Genomic DNA, 26496 nt, shown 5'->3' on the forward strand with positions numbered 1-26496 from the left:
TCTATTTTACTTTGATAATTTTTTGCTTTTCTTTAATGATTCCACAAATTATGCTAGCTGGGAAAAAATGGAAGTATTGTGACATTCTCCCAAGAATGCAGAATGCAAATTTACACTTCAAGTCCTTGGAAGGATCACTTTTAAAACAACAACAACAAAAAACCTACCCTTTTGCACATTACAAACAGAAAAAGATACTAGTGTCATCAATAGAATAAAGTTTCAGTTGCTGTGGATAATTTTTGAAACTAACTCTTAATAGAAAATCTAGAGTTAGTTTCAAAGATAGTTTATTTATTTTAATCATGGTTATTATTCTACATGTACTTTCTGATCTACACTACTAGAACAAAAACCACTGCTAAATATCCCTATTATGCATGCTCTCAGAAAACAGATCTAAATCTTTGTCAGCCATCTTTGTCACCCAATTTTACTTAAAAATGGTGCTAACCTTGAATATGTACCAACTCCTCAGTCACTACAAATTATTCAGATTCCCTCCCTGCAGCATTCACATAATTATTGAACAGCTTTATCAATTATTTCACTGGAAATTACAGGTTGCCCTTAGCAGTTTTAAATCCATATTTTATATCCTTCATTATTTTAAAATATTTTTGAGGGTCAAAAATAACATCCCTCTGCAATGGATTCCACCCTTCTTTAACAAAATGACTAAATAACAACCATCATCTTGGTTCTTCCATCTGCTTGGAATTCCAGTCAACTCAGGCCACATTTTCTGTAACATCAGAATAGGAAGCCACTTCCTGTGAAATCTTTGCCTGGAAAACTTGCTTGGTCTTGATCAGCTTGGCCCCCCAAAAGACTAAAACCTCAGAGTCCTCCACTTTAAGCGTGGGACTCAACTGACCAAAGCATATCTCCTTCTGACTCTTGTTACAACAGAGAGAAAGTCACTTTTTGGACTTTTCTTATCACACCTAAGCAGATAAAGTGGGCAGGCTTATCAGTGCCTCTTCACTAACTATGGAAAGAAGCAGAGTAACTTCCACAGATGTAACTGTCTGAACAAAAGGCATCAAAATGTGAATTGTATCTTACCCTAGGTGTCAGAAAACCTTCTGATCTCAACACTAATGTACAAATCATTTTATGGAGAACATAGGAGCATATTACTGCAGGCCTGTTCCTTCAAATATAATTCACAGGAAAGCGATAAGTGCCTTCTTGCAAGGAAATATAGAGAACATATATACATATATATATGTATATGTGTATATAAATAAAAAACATCGTTCTGCTGAAAAGTACCTCTGAAGAAATCCCCTGATACCAAGGATGATTAGGCTACACTCTTTCGCACATTTATTTCTATTCTGTAAAACACATAATTCACTGCACTGGACACATTCTCTGCCTGAAGCTTTCCATGGATGAGGTTTAAGATGGCTCCATGAAAGGCAATAAAAAGCACTACCATTTATTGTTATATTCACTGCACAAATCCCCTCTTGGATCTGAGAAAAGGGGAAAAATAGCCACAATGACTTCAGATTCACTATGGAAAGAACATATAAAATACATCATCAAGTCAATGGCTTCCTCTGCAAGAGAACTTGAAGTGATTGTGTACAGCAGCATTATCCCTTACAACCATTAGTCATCTGAATGTGGGCTGCTGACATAAAATCAGGACTGTCTGGTTCAGACATTTGTGGGAAAGAATTGAACACACTCCTGTTTCTCCACACACACCCTAAAAGAGAGAAAATGACAGAAAATACTTCACAGCTGCACAGTCTGGGGTGAGCTCATGTGAAGGGCAAATCAAGCTCTCTTGCTCCTCTGTCTGGTTCTCTAATATACCAAAAGCAGCATGGAGACAGACTCATGTATGAGGCTGTAAAATGGGTCAAGTTTGTTTCTTAAAACGCAAGTAGACACAAACTCAGAAAAAAAGCGGTGGCTCCTATTTCACATTTCCTATTATTGGTTATCTGAAACACCTTTTCTTCCTTTCCACTGTTACCAATCCAAGGCCATCAGCTATTGAAAACTCCAGTCCTAGTCTTCTCTGTTACCTGTCCAGTAAGTACAAATATCTATTATCAGCAGATGAAGCTGCCCTATGTGCTTTTCATTAGGAAGGGCAGAGAAACAATAACTGTTAATAATGTCCATTAATTAATCCTACTTCAGCAGGGAAGGGCAGAGAAACAATAACTGTTAATAATGTCCATTAATTAATCCTACTTCATCAAGAAAAGAAAGACAACAAGAAGTCCTTTCCAATTGGAAAAAAAAAAAAAAAAAAAAAAAAACATTTAAAAGAAGATCATGAAAGTGGGACGTGACAAAAGGAAAAAAATGGAGACTGACCATATATTTTGTCTGATGTTGGGCCCATGAGCCCCAGCCATGGCACTGTGCTGAGGGCCACGTGCACCTTCTAGAGGTTGCTTTTGTCCCTGGCATGTGTCACCTCTTTACAGACACACCTTTTAATTTCCAAACACAAAATACAAATTTCAAATTATTTCTGTTGTCCAAATTTATTATCACTCTATGACAAGAGGCTCAGAGATTTCTCCATAGGCATTTTAAAATGTGAGTAAATCTCAAAGTCTAGAAATCACTGAAGTTTACTCCTTTGTGCCTCCAAAAATTTTGGACTAGATTGTTATTCCTTTGTCTTCCCAGGTAGCCACGTATGAAGCTTTTTTTCATAACCCTGCACACAATCTTTGCCTTCACTACACTTACAGTCATGTTTTCTTTGCATGAAAATGAATTTAAAAGTATAATTACATATGTTTATTATGATAAACTAAAACTAAACTAATTACACTAAATTACTAAATTAAATTACAAATGAAAGCATTTCATGGTGTATAGTTTTGTAGTGAGAAAGTCATTCAAAGCCTAGTTCTCTTTATAAGGACTTTAAAAATATATTAAGAGAAGGAAAATTGACTTCCTTTTCTAAATAGATTAAAGGTTGTTTTTTTTTTTTTTGTTTTGTTTGTCTGTTTTTACCAGATGACTGAAACATTATATACAAGAACAAGGCATACTGTATGATTCAAGAAAATTTTAGTTCTCATTCAAAAATATTTGATTGTAACATTGGACTGTGAAAATAATTGAGGATGTCAATTCTCAGAATGAGTGCTGTTCTGCTGAACCAAACTCATTTGAAATTTCCAGCTAGTGCAAATCAGTAAAATGAAGTCATTGGGACAACAGTGATTTACAGTGACTGAGAACACAGCCTCCAATGCTGAAAGTGAAGTACACATCTAAAGATGATTGGTTTTGCATGACTCTGCCTTAGAGTTTTAGTATTAGAGATAGGTATTTGGAATAAAAGTACTTCTGCCAATCAGAAGAGAATGCCCAACCACATGCTGTATCCTGAATAAGAAAAGGCCCAAATACACTTTTTTCTTTAGTCTTGAGTAATTTGTTGATGCTCATATGTCCTCTACTGAAGTCACACTATCCTCACACACAGCTAGGACAGATCCTATCTTCATGTATTTACATAGTTGGTTATTTTAAAAAATAATAATAATTTTAGAAGAGAATTTGTCTGAGAAGCAGGCACATAATTTTTTACTTAACTATGCAAGACCTGGCACTGAATTGAATGCAGTTCTTCAAAGGGCTCTGGGATCAGCCCTTCATGCATCCTTGCAAACTTTCAGTTGAAATCCATCATTAAGCTAAAGCAAGCAAGTCTGCTGCCAATATGTAACAGACTTCTGTTTGTCACTGGATCCAGAAATGAATAAAGCCAAGTGCGAATCTGTATGTCAAAGAGGAAGAAAAAACTTCATCCATCAAATTTTCTCTGGAAGCATTCAAGTGTTAGGAAAGATTTAGAAGTTAAAATCTCAGGGGAGGAAGAAGAATGAACTTTCAAAGAAGTTTTATGTCAGTAGAAACTGGGAATCTTAGATGTGAATATCAGTGAGAATAAGCATTGAAATGAAAAACGTAACTCTTAAGGATGTAAGGTCAGTTCTGTTTAATACATGTCCGCAGAAGTCAGCACAGCATTGTGAATATGAAACATTCCCTTCTCTTTGTGGTTGCAACTACTTATATATATATTAAACTTGTAGCAGTGTCAATTGGGTATCTTCTCACTACAGTGTTTTCCATAGGAAAACTTATTCATGAAAACCTATTTTTTTTTCATGGGAACACACAAATCTGCCTTGGCAGAAAGGTTTTCCTCTCTTACATAAGGAATTACTTTCCACAGCCAGCTGAAACATCTGGACCCAGAATGGCCTGAAGCTTAGCATCATGTTGCTCAGCAAGAGCCAGGCTGTTTTTAGCAAGATTCAGAAAGCAGGCATGAATCCCCATGTCCCCAAGTCCTGGTGGAACCTCTGGCCAATACTGTGCTGGATACCATGTGAAGGGATTTGTGCTCTGTTTGGTGAATAGCTAAATGTCTGCTGAAGCAAGCAATTGAATTTGGAGCCCCCACCTCCCAGATTAAGTCATTAGCCATCCAGATAACGATTCAGTCTAATGCTATCCTGTTAAGAGCTGTTTAGTTCTGTGAGAGTTAGGCATTCAGGGAGACAGAGGAAGTGTGCCTTACTATATGCTGATTCATCACAGCAACGTTTGAGAAAACATCTGAAGGTAGTGAAGTACCGTCTACATTTCTGACAGAAGAGTTACTAACTCCTGCCACATTCATTCTTAGTTTGAGCTTAGGTAAGACAGTGTTGGGATGTGACTTGAAACACTCGCAGGAAACATAGCTATATACAAAATCTAGTCCCATCCAGACTGGTTTTGGTTTTTTTCCTTTTGATTTCTCAGGAATAAAATGCAAAAGTCCTATTAAAAGTCAAGTTGTATCAGTTGTCTTGCATTATCCACTAGGTCAGGTATTGCATCAAAATATGAGCTAATAGTTTTTTGCATGGAGCAGAGACATACCTGGTGATGAGCTCCAGAATATTTAAACCATGACTAAAATTGCAGTAAAGCAGTCCAGTCTGCTGCCTGGTCTGAGGCAATATTAAGTACCCTGAGATGTTTTATAACTATTCACTGAGTCTCACTAAACACTTCACAAAAAATCACTGACAATACAGCAACTGAAACCAGAGGATCCTGCAAGGACACCCAGACGCTTACCTCCTGATTACATGTTGTTGCGAAAGTGGCTGTGTACTCTGCTAGGGCAATGTCATTCACCAGCCTTCTCACCTCTTCATCAAACATGGAGTTGTTAAATCCTCGACGGTGAAACTCGCCATGCATCCTGGTAATGAAGCTGTTTCTTTCCTGGCATTTTCTGGTCAGGCAAGCCAACTTAGCCTATGCAGCATAAACACATACACAGTGATCTCATTCCCTGTTCAGATTGCAAAATTATATTCTGTCCAGTGAAATTCCACACATTTTGACCCAAAGCTGTGCACTGTAGTCCTATACTAGGCCTTTCAGGTGCTTCTGCACCCTGCAACAGCAATATGTACATACAGATAAGCTGGAGAGAGGCATTCACTTTTCTATCTGTGAAAACCCACTTTTGCAAGCTATAATATCAGCCAACTGTCACCTAAAGCACAGGAGCAAACAGCTAAGTTAGGAGGAACTGCAGAAATCAGGCACACCCAGAGAACAGCTACAGTATGCTGAAAACAAGAGCAAGCCTGAAAGCACAGGGATATCCATTTGCATCAGCCTGCATCAGCCTTCAAGAACATATATTACCTTTAGAGGAGCTAGTGTCAACATTACTTCAGACTTTCTCTCCTGGAGTTCTTTTGTCTGAAAGGTTGAAAAACCATGTTAATATTTTCAATAGTCACTTAAAAATATTGCAGTAGTTTTTGGATATTTGTTTTAGACTCGACTTCTGAAGCATATACTTCACATGAGTGCATGACCTTGTATCACAAACACCCTGCAGTAATGTAAGGAGTTGTTTGTACACTGATAAGCCCTACCATTGATGTTGGACTCATGTATTACCAAGTGCTTTCGGATGCTTTTAAATGGAACCCTATATCATCAAAGCCACATCACATTAAAGACTTGATATCATTCATTATGCATTCATACTCCCACATTTGATCTGTGAATCCTCCAAAATACTCTTTTGGGGAAAAGTTTTCCCCTTTCTTATTTATGTTGTGTTGTAGAGTGCAAGAAACACAGGGAGACTTCCAGCACATGCATTCCATGGCAGGCTTCCGAAAGTAAACATGAACAATTTTCTGCTCTGAAATGATGCATGCATTTCCCCTAGTATGAGGTGAGGAAGATGACCTGATTTGTACTTCATGATAAAAATGCTTACTATTCACAAGAAACCTGCTTGATGATAATACAGAAAATGTATAATATTCCATCAGGTAAAATCTCCTTCTACTACAAATGAATAAAGTATTATTTGGCAAAAAACAAGTACAGAATCCTTTGGATTCATTTTGTTTGGTTATTTGTATTTTTATGAAGCCTGCAGTAAACACATTATGTGCCTAAAATAAATGAATGAATGAATGAAAAATATTCCCTTTATAAGAATTCAATTATACTGAACGAGGTCACCCAGTCTTCAGCCAATAAATTATGGACTTGGGAAGGAACACAGTGGACAGGACAGAGAGACACCCTTACATTACACTTGCACTGAGGGAACAAAGGAAAAGCTGGCAGTAGGTCTCTCCACTGTTGATGCTAAATTCTTGATGAGGCATGGCACAAAAAACTTTGCTGATGCAACAGAACAACTAGGAGCTGCCCACTTATGTGGATAGCACGTCTCATCCTTTACTCACTTACCATCTGATATGCACCATCCATCAATGCAGACAGCAGACACTATAAAACAAACTCATTATACCAGCACTATTCTGTTAAGACACAGCCTAATCAGCTCCTGAGAGAGGCCACTATTTCTCCATGCAGTGTTGTTTAAAGTAAATCACAGCAAACAACAAGGCAGTGGATTTACTGTGGAGGAAGGAGAATGAAATTCACACTCTGCAGGAAGAAGAAAATTCTTTGTCTCCTGTATTTCAGCAAAAAGACAGAGAAGAAGCACATTCTATGTGCTCTCTGCAGGACACAACTGAGAAAACTGTTTACTCGTTGTTTCACAGCACAATGGACAATTCCAATTTGGCTTACATTGTAACAGTCATCATTAAAAAAAAAAATGGTTCCAAAGAAATAGAAAATAAAATCTAAGGGAAAAAAAAAAAAAAGCCTTAACAGGAATTTATTCATTCTTCAGAGATCAGTGACTGTAGTCACACTGACATCAGTTTGAATTTCAGGCAACAGCTCTGCAAGGGTTAATGAGTGTACCTGCTCTGGTGTGCCCACTGAAATACAATGTGCAGATCTAGAAACTGTGGCTCTGTAAGAAAACTCAGCACTTTTCTTGCATTTTGATATGGGGATTACAGAAGAGACTGGTGGTAAGTTTTTATTATAGAGAGACTATCATCTTTCCATAATGTTTACCACCCAGGCAGTTTACATCTTTTCCTATTTCTCTGAAGTCAGGGGTAATTTTATATGCCTGTAAGCCATTTAATTATCCCCAGGCCCATTCTGAGGGGAAGTAGTAAAAGAAAATATATAAGATAAGACAGATATAAGATAAGAAAGAAGTAGAATCTGAAGTCTGAGCTCACATCAGTCCACGCATTCAAGCACACGGACATCAGCTTGCTTATACCTTTTCACATAGCTGAGCCTGAAGGAGTTCCACTTTATTTTGCAAGTCGTGAAACTGATTTTGTAATGCAGTCTGGTCCCTGAGCTGGGCTTTCAAGGTCAGTACTTGCTGCTGTAATCTCTTACTGGATATTTTATTTTCCTCCATTTCCTGCGCATCTTTCATGGTGTACATTGGCTAGAGAGCAAGAACACAGAATTTCAGATTAGATGTAGAAAATAAAATATTCTGAATCGTGCTTTAGAGCAATGCACCTACATTTTACCTCAACTGTTTTTAAGCTAATACAAAATGTATGATTTCAAATCTTTATGAACATACGCACTAGTATCTTGCAGCAATCTTAGAATTGTTTATGAGTAAGGAGTTCTTGATTCCCTCTGAAAATAGGTATAGAACTGGGATTTCACAAAGTTCCTTCAAGGTTAGCATTGTATTATAATCATTTCATACATGGGGAAACTGGGACACAGGCAGATTAAGTGACTAACCTAAGGTCACACAGTTAGTGAGGACAATTCAGAAGTCCCCAGTCTCCTGCTCTAACTGCTATATAATACACCCCTTGGTTTTCACGTGCGTTTATCTCAGAGAGTAAATGGCATGCTTTCAGTTATCTTTTTATTTTAGAAGCTAATTAATAAAATAATCTGATTTTAAGTACACACTACAAAAAAAAAAAAAAGAATTAAACTATTACATTCAAATGTAATGATAATGGTACAGAACAAGGGGAAGGAAGAACTTCTGAATTTAATTCCTCCTCCCCCATTCTCCATACTCTCCATTTATTATTTTTTTTTTCAATTTCATGCAGTTAGATTGAAAGGATTAGGGAGTGCTTTAGATCTGTGCTCAGCATCATGAGGTCAGCTCCAGAAATGATACTATCAGATTAAACACATAGCCTGAGAATGAGGAAGATCTAAGAGTGAATACAGTCTTGTGAATACTGCTTGTGCTATTGTGAATTTATCTTTAAAAATATTGAGTTGATACTCACAGCTGTTCAAGCTTTCATGTAATATCATATATGCAGGTCTAAAGAGATTGAGCATTTCTGAGATTATGCTAAAAATCCTCGTCAGATCTGTAATAAGATCATAAACTTTCTTACGAAACACTCAGGAAGATGGTTTGATTTTCATGGATATTAACACCAAAACAGCTGAAAGAAGAGCTAACGTTCAGCTATTGTGCACAGCAGCACAGTGTAATTCTCCCTGGCTTAGTGACCATCTTCCCAACTTGGACACCTTTGGCGACTAGAAGATACTAGAGGTACCATTCCATAGAAAACAGAAAACTGAAGAGACAGATCATATCATTCTGGCTGCAACTCATAACTGCAACACAGGCAAAACCACAAATATGATGTTTTCATACCCTTCCTAATCAAGCAAGCTTTCTATGTTAAGCATTCCAGTCATTTGTGCTAGGTTTTTATCAAACTTCTTGGCTCCCTCTTGTGTTAAGAGAATAGAACAATAGTGACTGTTGGACAAAACAAGGTTGATTCGATCAGTTTTTTTCTCATCTTCTCCCCTACACAAAAAAGCACGTTAAATCAGAAATGGAAGCATTCCATGGCCTGAAGACGCCTAGTGGAAAAAACAAGGGAAAAAAAAATGCTTGGAGGTTAAAGGCAGAGAAGGGTTACCTCCCTCTGCATTTTGCTGGCACACTAGCAGTTTTCTCTATTTTCAAAAACACAAATGAGCACACAGAAGTGATCTAAGGTTATGATGTCCCAGTTTACAGTAACTGCTGTTCAAGCTCCAAAATGGTGACAAACTCGGAAACTGGGAAATAACTGAAGGCTGACTAAGCCCCAAACTTAACTTATTTAGTGTGCGTTTCATCCAAAAATCTTGTATTCATTTCCAAAGCTGCAAGTAATATTCTGCTTCCTTCTTGCTCACCCACGTAGTTCTCCCAACTCCTACTAAAATAGTATGGTTCAGAAAGACACCAGAGCACCCTAGAAAATGTCCCCAAATAATCTTAAGCTAAATGATGCTTTCCCTGTTAGTAACACCAGTGAAACAAGAAGTCCTGGCAGTGACTTTGAGGTTTATTACCTGCACCAAAGGCACAGAAAACCGCAGATCATACCTTAAGGATTTCACAGAAACAGACTGATGTTTATTAAAAAGTTTATTTTAAAAGAAGGTGAAAAAAAGTTTTAATCTTTCTTAAAATGTGTCTAATTTCTATCCATATTAATATTTGCTTAATTTTACCAATAAGATCTACATCCTTTGGTTAAGAAATAATGGACTTAAGACATACAGGTTAGTTGATCCATCAGAGAGTGTAACTGAAGGATAAACTCATCTCTCTGATGTACATGTGCTGCAACTTTGAACCTAGGATGAGATAAGCATATATTTAAAAAATTGATATTAATCCTACAACAAAGATTTAAATTAGACAAAGAAGAGCTAAATCAAACAACATAGCAAACCTTCTGCTATGGGCAATCTCATTAATTCACCTGAAAATCCATGTGTCAGAGAATTATTCTGGCTAGAGAGAGTTCTAAAAAAAAATAAAGGTGTCTGAAATGCCCATGAAGAACTGAAACATTGGATTATCCAGTAAGAGAGATGGTAAGCCTAGCATAATATCTCCTCACTTTCAAGTTTACATCTGCACTGGCTCTAAACTTGAGTCAAATCTATTGCCAATAATAATAATAGATGTCTCAACACCAAAAACATTCATTCTAAAGGAATATGGCTTTTCTCCATTCTGTTTACACACATACCATGAATCTGCAGTGCTGCTTTCCAAGAGTTTTGTCTCCAGCTTCTTGTTTAAGACAGTCTAATTCTGAGAGAACGTGTGTTAAATGAGTCTTGATTTCTTCATATCTTGTTTCAGCAAAACCAAGTTCCCTGTACCATTTCTGAGCCTAATAGTAAGGTTAAAAAACAAAATTACTGAGTGTATTTAGTCTAGCAGTGATACTGTTTCTCAATATTGGCTTACAAACATGGACTTGAAAGTAATTTTCAAGTTTTAAATTGCTAGAGCTATGATGAGATTAATTTTTTAGCTTGATTCCTAAATTTGAAGTTACCTTGAGTGCTCTGAATGAAGCTTAAAATAAAACAGTCTGAAAGCCATCAGAGCAAAAAGGAAAGTGGTAAAAAAAAAATCCTCAAAAATGTCAAAATGAAAGATGTAGCAGAAGAAATAAAAATCTGCACATTTACCTTTATATTACTTCTGAGATTCACTTTCCCTACTTACACATATTAACTATCATTTTGAAACTAGCAAACACATTTAATAGATTATTGACAGCAAGATCCTGTCTTCATTATTTCTTCCTTCTGAAATCAAAGGTTTCACACACTTTTAAATTAACAAAATAAGTTGTTGTAACACCCAAAGGATTACAAGGGCCCAAATGAATAAGACTTTTAAAAAATAAATAGAAATCAAATGATATATTTGCATGAAAACTCCAGGGGTCTGGAGTCTGTCCCTAACAAGCCATCGCTCAATCCCAATCCCCCCTTGCACTGCAGTTGCCTCATTTGAAATCAGGGAGATTATACACAGTGGTTGTCAAAGGATGGCCATCTCATACATCCACAGTGTGTAATCATACTACTCCTTTACCTACCCAGTGCAACATTTGTTATTGTCGATGTTTTTCCACAGACAGTCTGTGTGATTCCTGTTACTGCGTGAAACAGCCCCATAAATTCAAGCTTGCCATAAAGCAATATTGTTAAGATAAACAGGACGTGGAGATTGTGAAATGAAAATAGGATTATTAAAGCTAATGTGTTAGGAGGGGCACAAAACAGAAAGCTTAGCTTCCTCTGTTGGTATTAAAACCACAAATTTGCTGTACAGAGGCACAGAACTAGCTCTCCATTCAAACAAGAATTTCCATGAAGATGGTTATTACATAGATGTCAAGAGATGAGGCAGTGCACATGCTTTGCACTATCACTTGGTATAGCAAATCCACTTGGCAGAGTCAAATTTTACGTCCCTTCTCCTCTTCTTCAAAAATTACTCTGAATTGAGGTTCTCCATAATCCTCAGTGCTTCTTACTCTTCGTTCCTAATGAAGGGGAGAGAGGCCAGAGCTGGCTACAGCAGATATTTTTTTCAGAGCTTCTTTATTATGTTTGTTTCTGTCAAATTGTGCTGAAGGAATGCAGCTTCACTTGAAATTCTGGCCAAAACCAAATAACTATGCAATTCATCACTTAGCTGAAAGATCTTGGTTCTGCAGATCAGAAACTTCACTTTTTGTAAAAACATTAAGCACTGGCAGAAAAAGCAGCCACATAAGAAAACAAAGAAGAAAACAAATTTTGCTCCTCAGAACTGCATCAAAGAGGAGCTTACCTCTTTTTTTGATTTTTCTAATTCCTTTTGCTGTGTTTTTAATTCCTCTTTTGTCCTTTCCACTTGCTCTTTCATCGCACTGTAGCTTTCAGACCTGCTGCCCTGGACCAAGTGGAGAAACAGAAAGATATGACTCTTCCCACCCATACACAAGGGTTCACACAATTTTTAGTGAAAAATATATGGTTTCTTTTCATCTGAATTACAACAAGCATTTGCATGAAATCAGAATATTAGAGATAAATCTTTCCCTGATGATTATTTTCAACAGAAGTAACAATTCTGCTGTTACAAGAACATTGTAATCTCCATAGAATTTCACTGTAATGTAAGATTCATGATTGCAGAAGAAAAATACAGATGAGAAAATGAATATAATTAAAGATCTTGTCTTTAAGTATACATTTCACAAAAACCAGAACAGCTAAAAAAAATAAACCCTATCAGAATAAAAGTTAGTAAATGAACATGTTCATATTTCCTCCTTTCTTTAGAAGATCCTGCTTGATAACACTCATTATTTTTAATATTTACCTCTTTCCTGTGGAAATAGATGGAAGGGTCTCTTCCTTCTTCTTCAGTCTGAGTTACACTACATGCTGTTTCAACTGTCATTGGCTTAGCACCATACTGTTGAGATTTATTTTCTTCTTTTATTTTTACCACCTTTTCCTTTATTCCCAAACTATTTTCTTTTCTCAGATCTTCGTAGGTGAAACCCAAAGAATACATCAATTCTTTCAATTTGTTGTTTTCTAAAATGAAGTCTGCATTTGCTTTCTGAAATTCACCAAGTCGTTCTGCATTTTCTTTTTTAATTTGGTCTATAGCTCCTTTCAAAACACATTTTTCCTCCTGCAAGTCAGAAATAGTCTGATAACAGCTACTTTTGCACTCCTGAAGTTCTGAGACCAAGGCCCGGTATTTATCTTGTTCACATTTTATTTCTGCCAAACTTCCCAATAAATTTTCTTTTTCACCTTCTAAAAGAGATATTCTTTTTAAGTTTCCCTCTCTCTCTTGTGTTAATTCATTATATTTTGCTATATAGTTTTCCTTGTCTTGTAATAGTTTAGCTATTTCTTTGAAGCATCTTCTTCTTTCTTCTTTCAGGTCAGAAAGAAGCTGAAAATATCTAATTTTCTTTCTATCTAGAGGTAAAGCACTCTTGGGAAGTTCATCTGACTCAGCTGTTAATGAGTCTTTCCCCAAATCCCTACTTTTGTCTTCCACATAAGAGAGATTCTTAGAGATGGTTTTAGCAAAAATTGATCCTGGGCTCTTGGTATTTCCTTCTGACATCTTATAACATTTACCAACAGTTTCATTCTCATTAAGTAAATTTTGAAAAGAAACAATGTTATCTTCATCAACATCTAAAGCGTATTGAAAATATGCATTCATGTCCTCTTCCAGTGCACACATCTTTTGAACACATCTCTCATTCTCCTCCTGTAACATACGGACCTTTTTAAAGTAGTTTTCATTCTCTTGCATCAGTTGGAATATCCTCTGTGAACACATTGCCACCAATTTTTCCAATGCATGTGCTTTCATATTATGCTCATGAACCACTGCAGGTGGTGACAGGTGACAGAAATACTCAGAAAAATTGTTCTCTGGCAGAAACTGCTTGCTTAAGCACACCAATCCCTTCTGCATAGGAGACAATATGTTTAGTGGATAACCCTCTTCCTCTGACCAAAGACATTTCTGAGGGTACGCATATTGCGTGTTTTCAGCCGCAATTTCCTGACATGAGAAATTCTTCTCATTTGATTCATGTAGTTTCAGGAACTGGACTTTTTTTTCTTCCAGTCCAGTGTTTCGTGAAGGGTTTATTTGGTCAGTCGTTTTCTGAGGTTTCTTCTCTTCCTCTTCCATTTTCATCATGTCTCCATCTTTGCACACCCTCATCACATCAGAGATGCAGATTTCTGAGAGTCTTCCCTGTTTCTCCACTTGTTCAGGACTCCCTCTGAAATGCACCTGAAAGTCTTTCACATCAACAGATATTTTGTGGACACCTTGTGGACTACCTTGTTTGTCTTCAGCTTCAATTCCTTGCTTCTCAGGCTTTATCAAACCGCTCTGATTTAAAACATTAGAATTTTCTCCAAAAGCAGAGGTTACTTGTTGTACTTGGGATTTCTCATTCTGTATTTCTTCTCCTTTAATTCTCGATCTAAAGATTTTTTGGTGATATTTTCTATCACGAACACTTTTATCTGAACTTTTATTCTTTCTTATGCTTTTTGGTAGAATTAATTTATTTTGCTGATGTTTTTCCACCCTGCATTTTTGAAGAGAGGATGCAAAATTTTCAGTCACAGAGCATGGTGTTTTTCTGCAAAGAGCTGTAGGAGCTTTATCAGAAAAACCTTCTTCTGAAACAACACACGGACCACCCAAGCAAAGACTGGTATTTGCCCCACTGAAATCCAAACTCCTCACTTTCTTCACTGTTGTGACAGTTTCTACCTTGTAGCTTTCAGGTTTTAAAAAGATAATGTTGGGTTTGTTTCTCATCAAATCTTCAACCACAGAAACAGGAAACATTTTTGCTGGTAGATATATAGCTTGTTCTTTCAAGAAAGAAAAGTATTCTTCATCTCTGTTTCCTTTGCTTGTTTCACTGTTAGTTACTTTTTCAGAGCAAGGTGGAAGCAGTCTTGCTGTAGGATAGCTTGGGGTACATCTAAACACAGTGAAACTGTCTTCCGAAGCACCTGTACTTTTTGTTCCTAGGGTGACCTGGTAATTGCAAAGAAGATATGTTTCAAACTGAAAAATATAAACCAATTGAAATAATATTTGATTATGGACAAATGAGAAAAATATTGCCACATGAAGTTTTCAAATAATTTAAAGATATGAAATAGAATAAACGTAAAAATAAGAAGGTACAAATAGTCAATCATTTTCTTATAGCACAACATTATACACCTTGAATAACACCTTAACTAGATAGGATTTCAAATGATTTTGTATTTGTCTTTAAATACACCAACTCTTCTTCTTAACTCAAAATTCACAGATTCACTGCTCTCACAAAGACAAGAATAGCAGGAACTTCTTACCAGTCTGATCTCAGCTAAACCAAGTTCTTCAGCAGCGTTTGCAAAGGTGCTGGAACTGTGCTCCAAAAGTGGCCGCAGTTCTCGCAGCTTTTTTGTCTGTTTAGGCCCATCACAGCTGTATTCCGGTGTTTCTGTTACGGTAAAGCACAGGCCTAAGTGTAATGGCACTCACAGACAGTTACATGAAAAACAAACCCCAATATTTTTGACCAGATGTTTTGAATGGAAAGCATTTTGGTAAGGATATGCCCCAAACTACCTTCTCTAGCAGAAGGACATACCATGAGTGATGCAGAGACAAGGATGACACTGAGCAAGAAAACATATTTCATGAGAAAATACAAGTATTAAGCTCTAAATTAAGCTATATTAGGAGCAATCTCCCCCCTCCCCCTTCAGTTCTTAAAGCCTTTAAAAATGAAATAAACATCTCATTACCTTGAGTAGAGGACAACTTATGTGTTAAATATAAAGGTTAAACCTAAGGGCTGAAATATTTGGTGTAGGTCTGTATTTGCATAAACTGAAATTCGTCATAAAGTTCACATTAATTTTAGTTGGAAAATCAAATATCAGATACAATTTGCCAAGGTCAGAGCTTTCATGTAGTGTTTAGTCTAAAAAATAAATCTGACAGCTGCACAGTGTTCCCAAACACTGTACTTCAGTCTAAACTTGAGAAGTATCGCCTAACTCCTCAGCCTCTTGGCAGCTGCAGGATTTGTTGAGAAAGCTCACATCTAAATCCTCATGTCATACAAGTGAATACTTATTCTTCCACATTCTCAAGACACTATTTCCAGATGGGTAGGTTTTTGGAGCTGTTTTACCTTCTAAGTCAAGCACACCACATGAAAGAAGCAATCTTCACTTCTGCTGCACAGAAATGAAATAAAAAATTGCAGCTCATTTTCATACCATACTCCAGGGCATGCAGCAGCACAACTGGAGTTTTAGCAGCAGTGTTTCTCCATTGATCTGAGATTGCTCCCCTTTTCTGGTTTTGAACATCTTGTTGGTGTAGGTCTCTGTTCTTGATGGAAAAGGGGGGAAAGAAAATAAAAAGTGGATTATAAATACACCGTTCCTAACATGAAGGCACACAGGCACACAACTTTCCTTTGCTATTTTCTATTAACATTCAATTGACCATATATTTCATCATAATTGCTGCTAGTTTATATACTTTTCTCATTCCATCATTTTCCTGTAAATATCGTGCTTGTTAGACTTTACCCTCACATTTCCCTGAGTAATGAGTATGCACAATATGTTGGAGCACAGAACACTAGCGAGGCAGAGTCTAATTGATATGTTGTCCATTAACAAAGGGAAAGAGACTAACAGTTCTATGCCCAGCACTGTGCAGGCTACGAAGATAAATGTTTCTATATTGGAATAGCTCTTTAGAAAAGGTAGAATAGCTGTTTGGAAAAAAAAAATTGTCCTCAGCCAGTAATTTAACTATAAAATTCAGATTCTCTTCTCAAAATCTACCTTCAGTATCTGACTGAATTTGGATGCTAGGACAATTTCTGGTGCAAAGCAGATACCCTTAATGTCTGATACACTGCAGATCTGTTTCACATGTGCCATGTTTATTTTTAGTGAATAATCAGGTTTGATTTCCTCAACAAAAAACATAATTGAGGCTGTAGCCAAAGCAGCAACAGAACAGAAACCAAGACAACAGAGTCATTTTTGTCTTCCCGCAGTGTTCTGCATCAAATGCCAGCTGAAAAAAACCTCAGCAGATCAGGACTGAGCTGCAGATTTATAATTCCAGGCAGATGGAAAAAGCAGCAACTTCAAAATGAGTCTGCGAATGCCACTTGGTTTTCCTCTCAATAACCAGTGAGCATAATTTTGATTTCAATCCAAGCCATATCCTGCATTATTGTGCCCTATTATATCTTGTCTGGGTGGCATGATTTGTGTGAAAACCACAATAATTCCAGATTTCTTCCACCTTTTTCTCAGTGATAATGAAGCTAACATTAATTCCTTGGAACACACTCATTCTCTTCATGCAAGTTTGCCTATATTTCCTCCCAGATGTATTTTCTTTACTAATATGGGGATTCTGGCAGAAGATTGTTATATTAAATGATGGAAAAGATACAATCCTTGAATGCCAGGAACACCACAGCATGAAATCAAACCTTTGGCTCTCATCTGAGAGTTGTAAACCAGTGTGTTTCTTGGTGTTTCTTAAACTTTCCTTCACTGAGATCTTGAATAGACCCCTAATGTGCACACCTAGAAGTCATCTGAAAAATAAAGACATCCATACATGGTACTAGCTACTTTTTTTGTGCATTTTTCATTCAGGCATAAGCTGCAGTTGGAACACTGCGGACAAGATTCTGGAAATTTAATTTTCTTATGAGATTTATGTGACTATACTCCCCCATGAGATTCAGTTCACTTCCATGGTACCACAACAAAACACCCAATTGAGTTAAATAATACTGTATTAATATACATTAATGATCAGGGGATAGTTTTCCAGTACTGTTGATGAGCTTGTCATTTGGTACAATATTTACTGAGGAATCTCAGATCTTTAGCATTTCATATGGGCCTGATAAGCCTGTCTTCACAAATTACATTTTTCCTGTCTGCAGAATGGGCATATGATCTCACTCACTCTCTCAGTGAAAAATGGTGTATCAGAAACATTCCAGAAAAGTAACAGCACAAAACTTTTTCTTGTTATGCATATAACTCCTCATTTTTAAAGCTTTTGATGGAGTATGATGAGCTTAAATAGGATTTCTTTTTTTAATGTATCTATTTTGGCTTGAATACTACAAGACCAGTGTAATGAGATTAGGAAATTTTATTAACTGCAACTAAAATATGAGTCTAAGGGAAAAAAAACCTTCTTCAATTTTACAGTACAACACCAGAGGTCTCCCTCCTCCTTTCAGAATAGAAATTGAATTGTTTTTCCCGACTATTTGAAGGCAGAATTTTCTACTGGAAAAATCCAGGTGAATCTGCAGCAGTACTGAAAGTGAAGTAAAATACAACTAGCAGTGCACAAGGTTTGATGCTGCTGATGCTCTGTAACACAACATGGAACACAACCTACTGTGCATCAGAACAAAATACATTGGCTTAACATATACTTTGGCATGTTTGCTAATACCGTAGACTGCCTAACTCAGTAAATTCCTAAGACAACACAGCCATACATTAATAGTTGGAAAAGAAATGGTTAGAAAACTTGGTGAAGAAAAAAACCTTTTCACCATAGTACAGAATGGAATGAAAGAGACACGGCCCTGTTTCTTGAAGACGTCCTGCATTAGTCTCAGGCAATTGGTCATCTTGCTCTCATACCTTCAACTCAATATTAACTTTTTCCCTTTCTCAGATATTTGGAAGTAAGTCTTCACTACTTATTCTCTGGCTCTAAAAGCCACCATCCCCCCTGGTTTTAGCTGGGCAGTTCCCTCACAGTGCACTTGGTTGTGGTACCTGTGTACAACTCAGGGCAACTCCTTCTATGTATATCTTAAGCTAGGGACATTTTTGAACCTTCATACTTAAGAAAAAGTGAACTCACTAGGGTAAAGCACCTGTAGCAATGGTTCAGTCTTATAAAAATAAGTACACCTCGAAGTCCTTCTGCCAACCCAGGGCAACTAAGGAGAAAACTGGCAACATAGCTTCTAAGCTATCCACAGAAGTCACACATATTGCCAGTTCCTGCAGAAGGATCTTAACATCCTTTCTCTCACTTACCTGGGATTAAAGAGTAGAAATGGTACCAAATCACTATGTCTGTAAAGATGCATTCAAGTACTAGGTTAAAAACTTCATCTTGAGTTCTTTTAAATTTTATAGACAAACGGTCCTCTCTACCTTCTCCCAGTCCTGAAAGTACTCACAGTATGTTTGTTCTCCTATACTGAAGAGGTTTTGTTTGTGTTCATTACCTCTCAGTTAACTGCACATAATATCAGGAGAGTTCTAGGAGTAGCTGGCCACAATCTAAATGGGTAGCTGAGCATGAGGCTGAACTGATTTCATTTTATTTAACAAGTCCTCAGAATAAAAATACCCAGTGTCTATCTCAGTGCATAAATAATAAAACCTTGTTTGTGTCCTCTCCATGAAACTATTCTTTGTCAGCAAAATGAATTGGCAGAAGCTGAATGTCATATTACAGCATATGTAGCGCTTTCCCAGGCAGTGCTGGAATGAACTGCTTGAAGCAAATAAATCCTATTCAATGTATCCAGAGCACATCACAATGCTGGGGAACTGCAAACCACTGAATATCTCAACTCACAGACTTGAATATAGTATCTATCTTCCCTTTTGCTCCATTATCCAGAAAATCTCATGAGCAAGATTTTTTTCTCAGCTGTGCTTTTTTCCTTCAGCATCCGGGCATGAATAAGATGTGAATACTCACCCAACCATGCACTCATCATCTGGATGCTGTCCATGAAACAGATGTCTTAGAAGTTCTTCTGGGTTCTACTTTTGGTGCCAAGAAAGACCTTTGGCCTTGGGCACATCACTTGAAAACTTAAGGAAATAAGGTTTGCGAAGTGCCTTCAATCACCTAATAAAAGCAGTGATGCATTGAAACTCCAGCTGCTGATTCCAGTTGGTGTGATTTAGACACTGAACTTTCAATACATCAACAGAAATAAAGGAAACAAACATAGGAAGGAAAAAGCCTCAAGGTTACATCTCCGCTGCATACCTAATGAAAAGTGTAATCTGGGGTGATATAAAGATAAAACTTTATTGTACTTTGCTTTACTTTTACTTACCAGGTCAGGACTGTTGTCTGTACTTTCTGGCCTTGTAAGCTGTGAGTTCTTTTCTTCTTTCTTTTTTAACCTCACTCTAGCTTGATATTTTAAATCCTTGTTTTCATCCAAAAGTTTGTTCACTTGTTCCTGTAGTTTGATTTCAGATAGTTTCAGACTGTAAACATGATGACAAGCTTCTTCTAATTTTCTCCTAAGAAAGTCTTCAGCGTCCTGGGAGCACTGGAGCTGAGTCAGCAGGTCTGCTCTTTCTCTTCTGTTGTCTTCCTCTTTATCCCTTAAGAACTTCAGGTTTTTCTGAAATGACTCAAAGTGGCTTTTCATGTCATGCTCCACATTTCCAATGGAGTTTTTCAATTCCGTGAGTTGCATATTAGAAAGTTTATAGCTCTGCATGCTTTTGGATGCTGATTCCAGCTTCTTATGGAGACACTGTGCCATTCCCTCTCCTAACTCAGATGTCAAAAGAGCAATATGGTCACTGAGATCTAGCACTTGCTTTTCCAGTCTAAACACCTCACCTCGAAGGTAACATTCCCTTTTTTTCAGCACAGCTGTCTGTTGCTTCTGCCTCTGTTTGTAGTGCTCAAAATACTCAGATTGGCTTTTTAGTTCATTTTCTTTTGTCTTCAGCTGCTTCTGAAGCCAATGTAATCTCTCCTTTTGTTTCTTCTCTGACTTCTCTTGGTTTTCAACCTAAAATTTTGGTGATTTGCAGTTAACAACTTCATATCAAATCTAATTTTCTCTTACTGTTTCTCTTAATTTTGCAATAATTCTACCCTTTTCTCCCCCAAAAACTCAGGGGAAATATAGGAACTAGGAAAAAAACAAAAGGAAAAACATGTCAAACTAAAAACTACCCACTTTCTTTTGCATGTTCTACAAGAACTATTAAATCAAAAGAAACTTTGAACTGAAATGCATACAACTAGCTCTGAACAATACAGTAACATATCCTGTACACTGATATTGGCATGGCACTGAGATGTTACAGACAGAGAAGCCATGGTTCTATTGAATAAAAGAGAACACATACTTTTATAAGAGACCAAGTTTTTGCCCTTTGCCCTTCCCCATACCTGTCATCTGTCAGCTCCTTTTATGAGCCCATGGTATAAGAAGAAAGGAACAGATGCCTTTTGAATCAGTTTCAGAAAGTCTTTAGTACTTTAGTTCGCATCAAACTGTGCTTGAACACGGAGACACACAGAGGTGAAAGAGGTCAGTGGAAGGCAGAGAACGCTTTCATGATTCACATGCTGCCCTTGTATAGAGCCACCAGTATCACATTGTCTTTACGGCAACATTTAAGCAAGACTGAGGCATTGAGACATTGCTGTGTTCCCTGCAGCTGAGCAGCTGTATTTTGTACAGAAAACAGGCTGTCATGGTTGTGTTGTTCTGCTGTATAATGTATGGTGGGGAATGAAAAAAATGATTTTATGTGGGGCCAGAAGAAAAGTAGAAAGTGAGGCGCAGAGAGAAAATAGTTCTTCTGATTCCTCTAGCTTTACTAAAAATAAAAATAAAAATGAAAGCCTGAGATGATATATTGCCTAAAAACAGACAGGTCACTGGAGAGGAGATTGACTTATAAACTACTACCTTAAAGAGAACTTAAACTAGGTCATTTGAAACAATATCCTCCTTACCAAGGTCAGCAGCTCCTCCCAAACTTCTCGCAGTTTCCCTTTAACACGCACGTTTGCATTTTCAAAATGGTGCACCTTCATGTTTAGTTGATCAATCATCACAAGAAGTGTTTTGTGTGACAGCTCCAGCTCTTTCATCCTGTTATATTGGGAATTAAGATCTTTGCTGAGTAAGTGGTATAGTCCAGATGGATAAATTGTCATCAGCAATACATCAATTTATTTTTCTTTTCTCATTTTTCTCTCAGCAATAAGATAGCAACACTTATTTGATTACTACAAATAAACATCATCAAAAATACTCTACTGGGGTTTGCAAGTTTCACTAGAGACTGTCAAAGATGTTAAAGACAATGCTGATGTTCATTCTCTCTCTGCACACTATGTATGAAAACCATAAATAATCACATTTACCGAGATAATGTTGACTGAAGTTTTCTGTGTTATGCAAAGTAAAAACTTACCATAAAGATGACCACAACTCTGGTCTCCACTCCTATCCAATCACCGGGTTTTCTAGACTCACGGTTAGGAAATTTAGATTTTATTATCCATTTAATTCTCCAGCTTTGTTAAGAATAGTGCAATTGCGAGGCACCAAAAACTTGATCTCATTCTAGTCAACTACGTAATTAATGCTTATTTAGCTACAGCAATGATTAGCATTAGCATACTAAGCTACCCGCACCTTTCAGAAACTATAATTTTTTATACAGCACAAAACATTTAATTTAAATACAAGTGCATCTTTCTGCTCCAAAATTAACTCTTAAAACTTCTTAAAAGAAAAGTGATATAATCAGCAAGCAGAATTTAAACCTTATGAATATTTAAGGATGAAGTATCCTGAGAAAGCTGTCTGGTTACAGAGTCTACGTCATGCTGCAAAACTAATTTAAGTAGTAAAAACAAAAATTTGAATAGTTCTTCTATTCTGAAAGCTACACAAAACATATATAAACTCATTTTATTAGCCATTCTAAAGATTCTTAGAGCTTATTTGCTAGTTTTGCATGTATTTCTTGACATCCTCTACATGCAAAAAAATAAAAAAGTTTTATTTACCTATTTCTTAGCACAGAGTCTGACTCCATGTAGTCCTCTAAAGCGTGTTTCAGTTTTTGCTCCAATTTCTCCAGCTCTTTTATTCTGAGGGTCAAATTCTCTTGTCCAGCACTGCTTTCTTGCTCATCAGGTATGCTTGCATCTTCTAAACCCTGGAAAATCCAAGAAGTATCAATATTAACATTAAAATTCAAAACATCAAATCCTTCGTCACTGAGCATTTTAAAACAGTAACAAAAATCTTGTTCTCTAGCAGATGAAGGATCTGTGATAAAAATAATCATTTGGGGTCTCAGTGTACTCCAGTCTGAGTATGCAATAAGAGGCTAAGCCTCTCTAAAGATCAAATTAACAGTCTTCAGTTCTGAAAACATATATTATTTATAAGAGAGTCTCATTTCACTAGCCTCAAAGTAATTCAGCATGTATGAAAGGAGTTGCAGATCTTTGTAAAAGGTACGATTACATTAATTCATGAAGGCATTAGGTATCAAACTTTTGAAATGGGGATTGTTTTCTACTAAATAGAGCTGATAACATGGATTACGTATATCAAAAAGGATATTTTTTTGAAAAATCTGTGATATTTTTATTATTTTAAGACGAAAGATGAATGCCTAAAAGGAACTTTCAAACTTGAGCTTTCAAAGTCTGTTTATTTCCTTTCCTTTACCTCCTTCAGCAGCGTGGACTGAGGAACATTTAGAAGTTCACCTTCATTTACACAAACTGTTTTCAGTAAAGAATAATCCTATAATGGATACCTGAGAAATGTTACAGCTTTCTTTTTGTGAACCAATTCTTACTGATTTGAAATTGGGCCTGTAATAGTAAGACAGCTACTGGCATTTGGACTTCTCAAATAAATAATTAATTTTTATTAATTATTTATTTTTAATTTAATTTATTAATTTAATAATTAATTAATAATTATTTTATATAATTAATTTTTATTTAATAATTAATTTAATTTCATTTATTAATTATTTAATTTAATTGTTTTTTTGTGTGTGTTTTATTGTTTGCTTTCATATTTTGTGGTTTTTGTTTTGTTTTATTTCAAACAAATGCTGAACCAAGAAAAAAAAGGGAAAGTAACGTTTATTTTTGCCACTGAAGAGAAGAAAATAGCACCAAATTGGTGCAAAAAGAATAAACAGCTTTTTTTCTGTCCACGCTTTCATGTGAGCTATCCACATATATAGTGAATTACAGAAACTCTACAGAAACTAAACAGAAAACTGTATAACTCTTTGGTTTTAAGTCAGCTACATAAAGACCCAGACCTGAAAAGAATCTGCCACTCCCCAGTCCTTCAAGAAACTGTGATACTTAAAAGCTAGAAGTATGGAAAGGCAAATAAAGTGTAAATACACACAGACAATGATCTCTAGACTTACCATCCCAAGTCTCTCCTCAGAGACCATGGGATCTGTAAATATAAGCATGTTTTTTTCCTGGCAAATGGAACGGTATCTTTGCTTTGAGCTCCTTGAAACTCTAACGATTGCTCTGTATATATTATGTGTGATGTGCATAAATATCTTGCTCTCCTACAGTGGGCAACCCTGTGTACTACTACAAAAGAAATCTAAAGTAATTATGGACACAATTGGTCTGCTTGTTAACAGTTTACATCAGAAGACAAATTAATACGATTTTCAGCTGTGCCCCAGCCTAGTATCCAACTCATGACCTGTAGAAAGAAAATTTCTCAGACATACATTTTGCAGAAAGCAGCCACCAGATAAAATATGAGAGAAAGATCAGGCAGGGATTAAACTCACACTTGATATAAATGTATAGACTCGCATTATATTTTGTTTCTACTCGCATTATATTTTGTTACTCTTAAATGGACTTTTATTCACTAAAATGAATACAATGAAAGTTAATACAATAATTCCTAAAGTTGATTTATGTCTTCATGATCTAGGAGGCCTCTACATTTCTTATGCTTTGTCCTGTAAAGTACTTAGTACTGCAGCATAAAACCAAAAAATTTGTTACTACTGATCTCAGAAATCAGTAACTCATTGTTTCCCTCTTTGCTCATACATCTGGGAGAGATGACTTAAAATCTGTGTCACGGAAAGTAAAAATCAGGTGCAGCATCCTTCATGGCCTGAGCACCTTAAGCCTCTTCTGTGTTTTACATGTGATAACAACATGCAATGGATAGTAAGACTGAAATGATACACTCAGTTTTCCAGAAGTACAAACTTGTTATTTCAAGATAGGATAAAAACATTGTAATGACATATGGAAAATTTCACTCAAATCACACAGGTTTTTTTGTTTGTTTGTTTTAGGAAACTGTCACATGAATTACAATGCAATAAAACACATAAAAGATAATAAAACTGATCATACCTTTTCTGCTTTGTAACAAGACCATCTCCTGCCTTTGCAGAGCACTTAATGTTGCAGTCATGTGTTGGGTGATCACTTGGCTTCCAGTTTAATTTCCAAAGAACTGAGGAGCAAAGCTATGTCTGGTAGAAGAGTGCTTCTTCCCCAAGTCAATCCAATCTCTTCCCAGTTTCTGTCATATCATCAGTTTCTGATTTGGTTATCCAAAGCTTTGATTACCACTGTTATGGTCTCTCTTCAGACTAAAGACAAAACTTTTCCTTTTGCAGTAAAGACCTCATTTTTCCACATTCTGTCATGACAGTGGCAAAAAGTTTCAAATAAAACATGAAAAGTCTCTATTTGAAAACACATTCTGTGAATGCTTGTTCCTTTTTGAACAAATACTGTAAGCAACAAATTCTTTCTCTAAAAAAACTCTAAAGTTTCTAACTTTAGTTGTGCTTTGTGTCAGGAAACAGGGTTATTCAGACACTCAAATGATCCCCAGTTTGTGACATCTGACTGAAATAATGTTGTCGAGTGCTCCAGCGTTTTCAGCAGATAGATGATCTTGGCTGGTGATTTTTCATCTCTGATCTTACTTCAGAACCTAAAATATTTGAGAGAGCTGGCTTCTTCTGAAGCTGCTTCCTGCTCCTCCAAAAGGGAGATATTCAATTGTTATGATAAATCTGTTCTTCAGCTTTGTGTTGCCTTGATTGTTGCTTGCCTTATTTTTTTTCAATTATAACTTTCACTTTATCCAATATATTACCATAACCACCTTATTCAACTCTACTTTTGTGTTTGAGTTCATCATGTCCATGGGAGCAGACCTGTCTCTGTTGTTTCCTACACAGCCCTTTTTAACACAGAGATTTGCCATAAAATTCTAAGGAGAAAGTTGTCTTTAAGTATTGTGCTTTTAATAATATTGTCAACTTGCCTCTACATTCCAGAATAATCAAAATTACCTATATCTTCACAATGTCTTTCCAGCCCTGAAAGAGCAAATTTTTTTTCTCTCCTTCAAAGAAAAACCTAACCTTCTTGAATTTTTATGTTCTCCATCTTAAACAACTGTTTTCAACTTTAATTTTTTCAATCTGTGCTTCACAAGAAGCTTCTTCTTGCAGTTCAAGTGGTTAATGTCTGTGACTGTGTATATCCAACTCTGTTGGCTGCAATTGTGCCATTTTTACTTCCTGGTCACTATTTTATGAGGATAAAATTTTCCCAGATATTTCTTTACAAATGCTTATCTGCTTATCACATTCATCTACACACCCATATCTTCAAGTCTTTCTTTCTTCCTGAAGAGATAACTGAGGATAGCACACCAGTTGTTCTGCTTTTCTGACCTCTCGGTCCATCTCATGATCTTCCATTCTCCCAGAGCTATCTTCACAAATTATTGCCTTAATTTTCCAGGAACATTCAAAAACTCACTTCTACCATGCAGCTCTTACCCACTT

At 36.4% G+C, this 26496-nt stretch overlaps 1 protein-coding gene across 2 annotated transcripts in view; it reads right to left on the reverse strand.

Moving 5' to 3' along the window:
- Positions 1-26136, reverse strand: part of C4H4ORF50 (chromosome 4 open reading frame, human C4orf50) — a 76086-nt gene extending 49950 nt beyond the window's left edge. Inside the window, exons 1-12 of one of the 2 annotated variants that reach the window (XR_001466433.4) lie at positions 25040-26136; positions 22667-22818; positions 21602-21740; positions 19947-20642; positions 16069-16183; positions 15151-15281; positions 12605-14824; positions 12071-12172; positions 10464-10610; positions 7694-7870; positions 5716-5772; positions 5134-5316 (exon numbers count right to left, since the gene is read on the reverse strand). Coding sequence is in view for 1 of the 2 variants with exons in the window: in XM_046940423.1 (XP_046796379.1) it covers positions 5134-5316; positions 5716-5772; positions 7694-7870; positions 10464-10610; positions 12071-12172; positions 12605-14824; positions 15151-15281; positions 16069-16183; positions 19947-20642; positions 21602-21740; positions 22667-22818; positions 24067-24204 (4257 nt within the window). In the remaining variant the exon portion in view is untranslated. Of the gene's footprint in view, positions 1-5133; positions 5317-5715; positions 5773-7693; positions 7871-10463; positions 10611-12070; positions 12173-12604; positions 14825-15150; positions 15282-16068; positions 16184-19946; positions 20643-21601; positions 21741-22666; positions 22819-24066; positions 24505-25039 lie in introns of those variants that run through there. The other variant, XM_046940423.1, reaches the window with a different exon arrangement.
- Between the last annotated feature and the right edge of the window lie 360 nt (positions 26137-26496).

The sequence above is a fragment of the Gallus gallus genome, chromosome 4 (assembly GCF_016699485.2).
Source record: "Gallus gallus isolate bGalGal1 chromosome 4, bGalGal1.mat.broiler.GRCg7b, whole genome shotgun sequence".
Classification (NCBI taxonomy): Eukaryota; Metazoa; Chordata; class Aves; order Galliformes; family Phasianidae; genus Gallus; species Gallus gallus.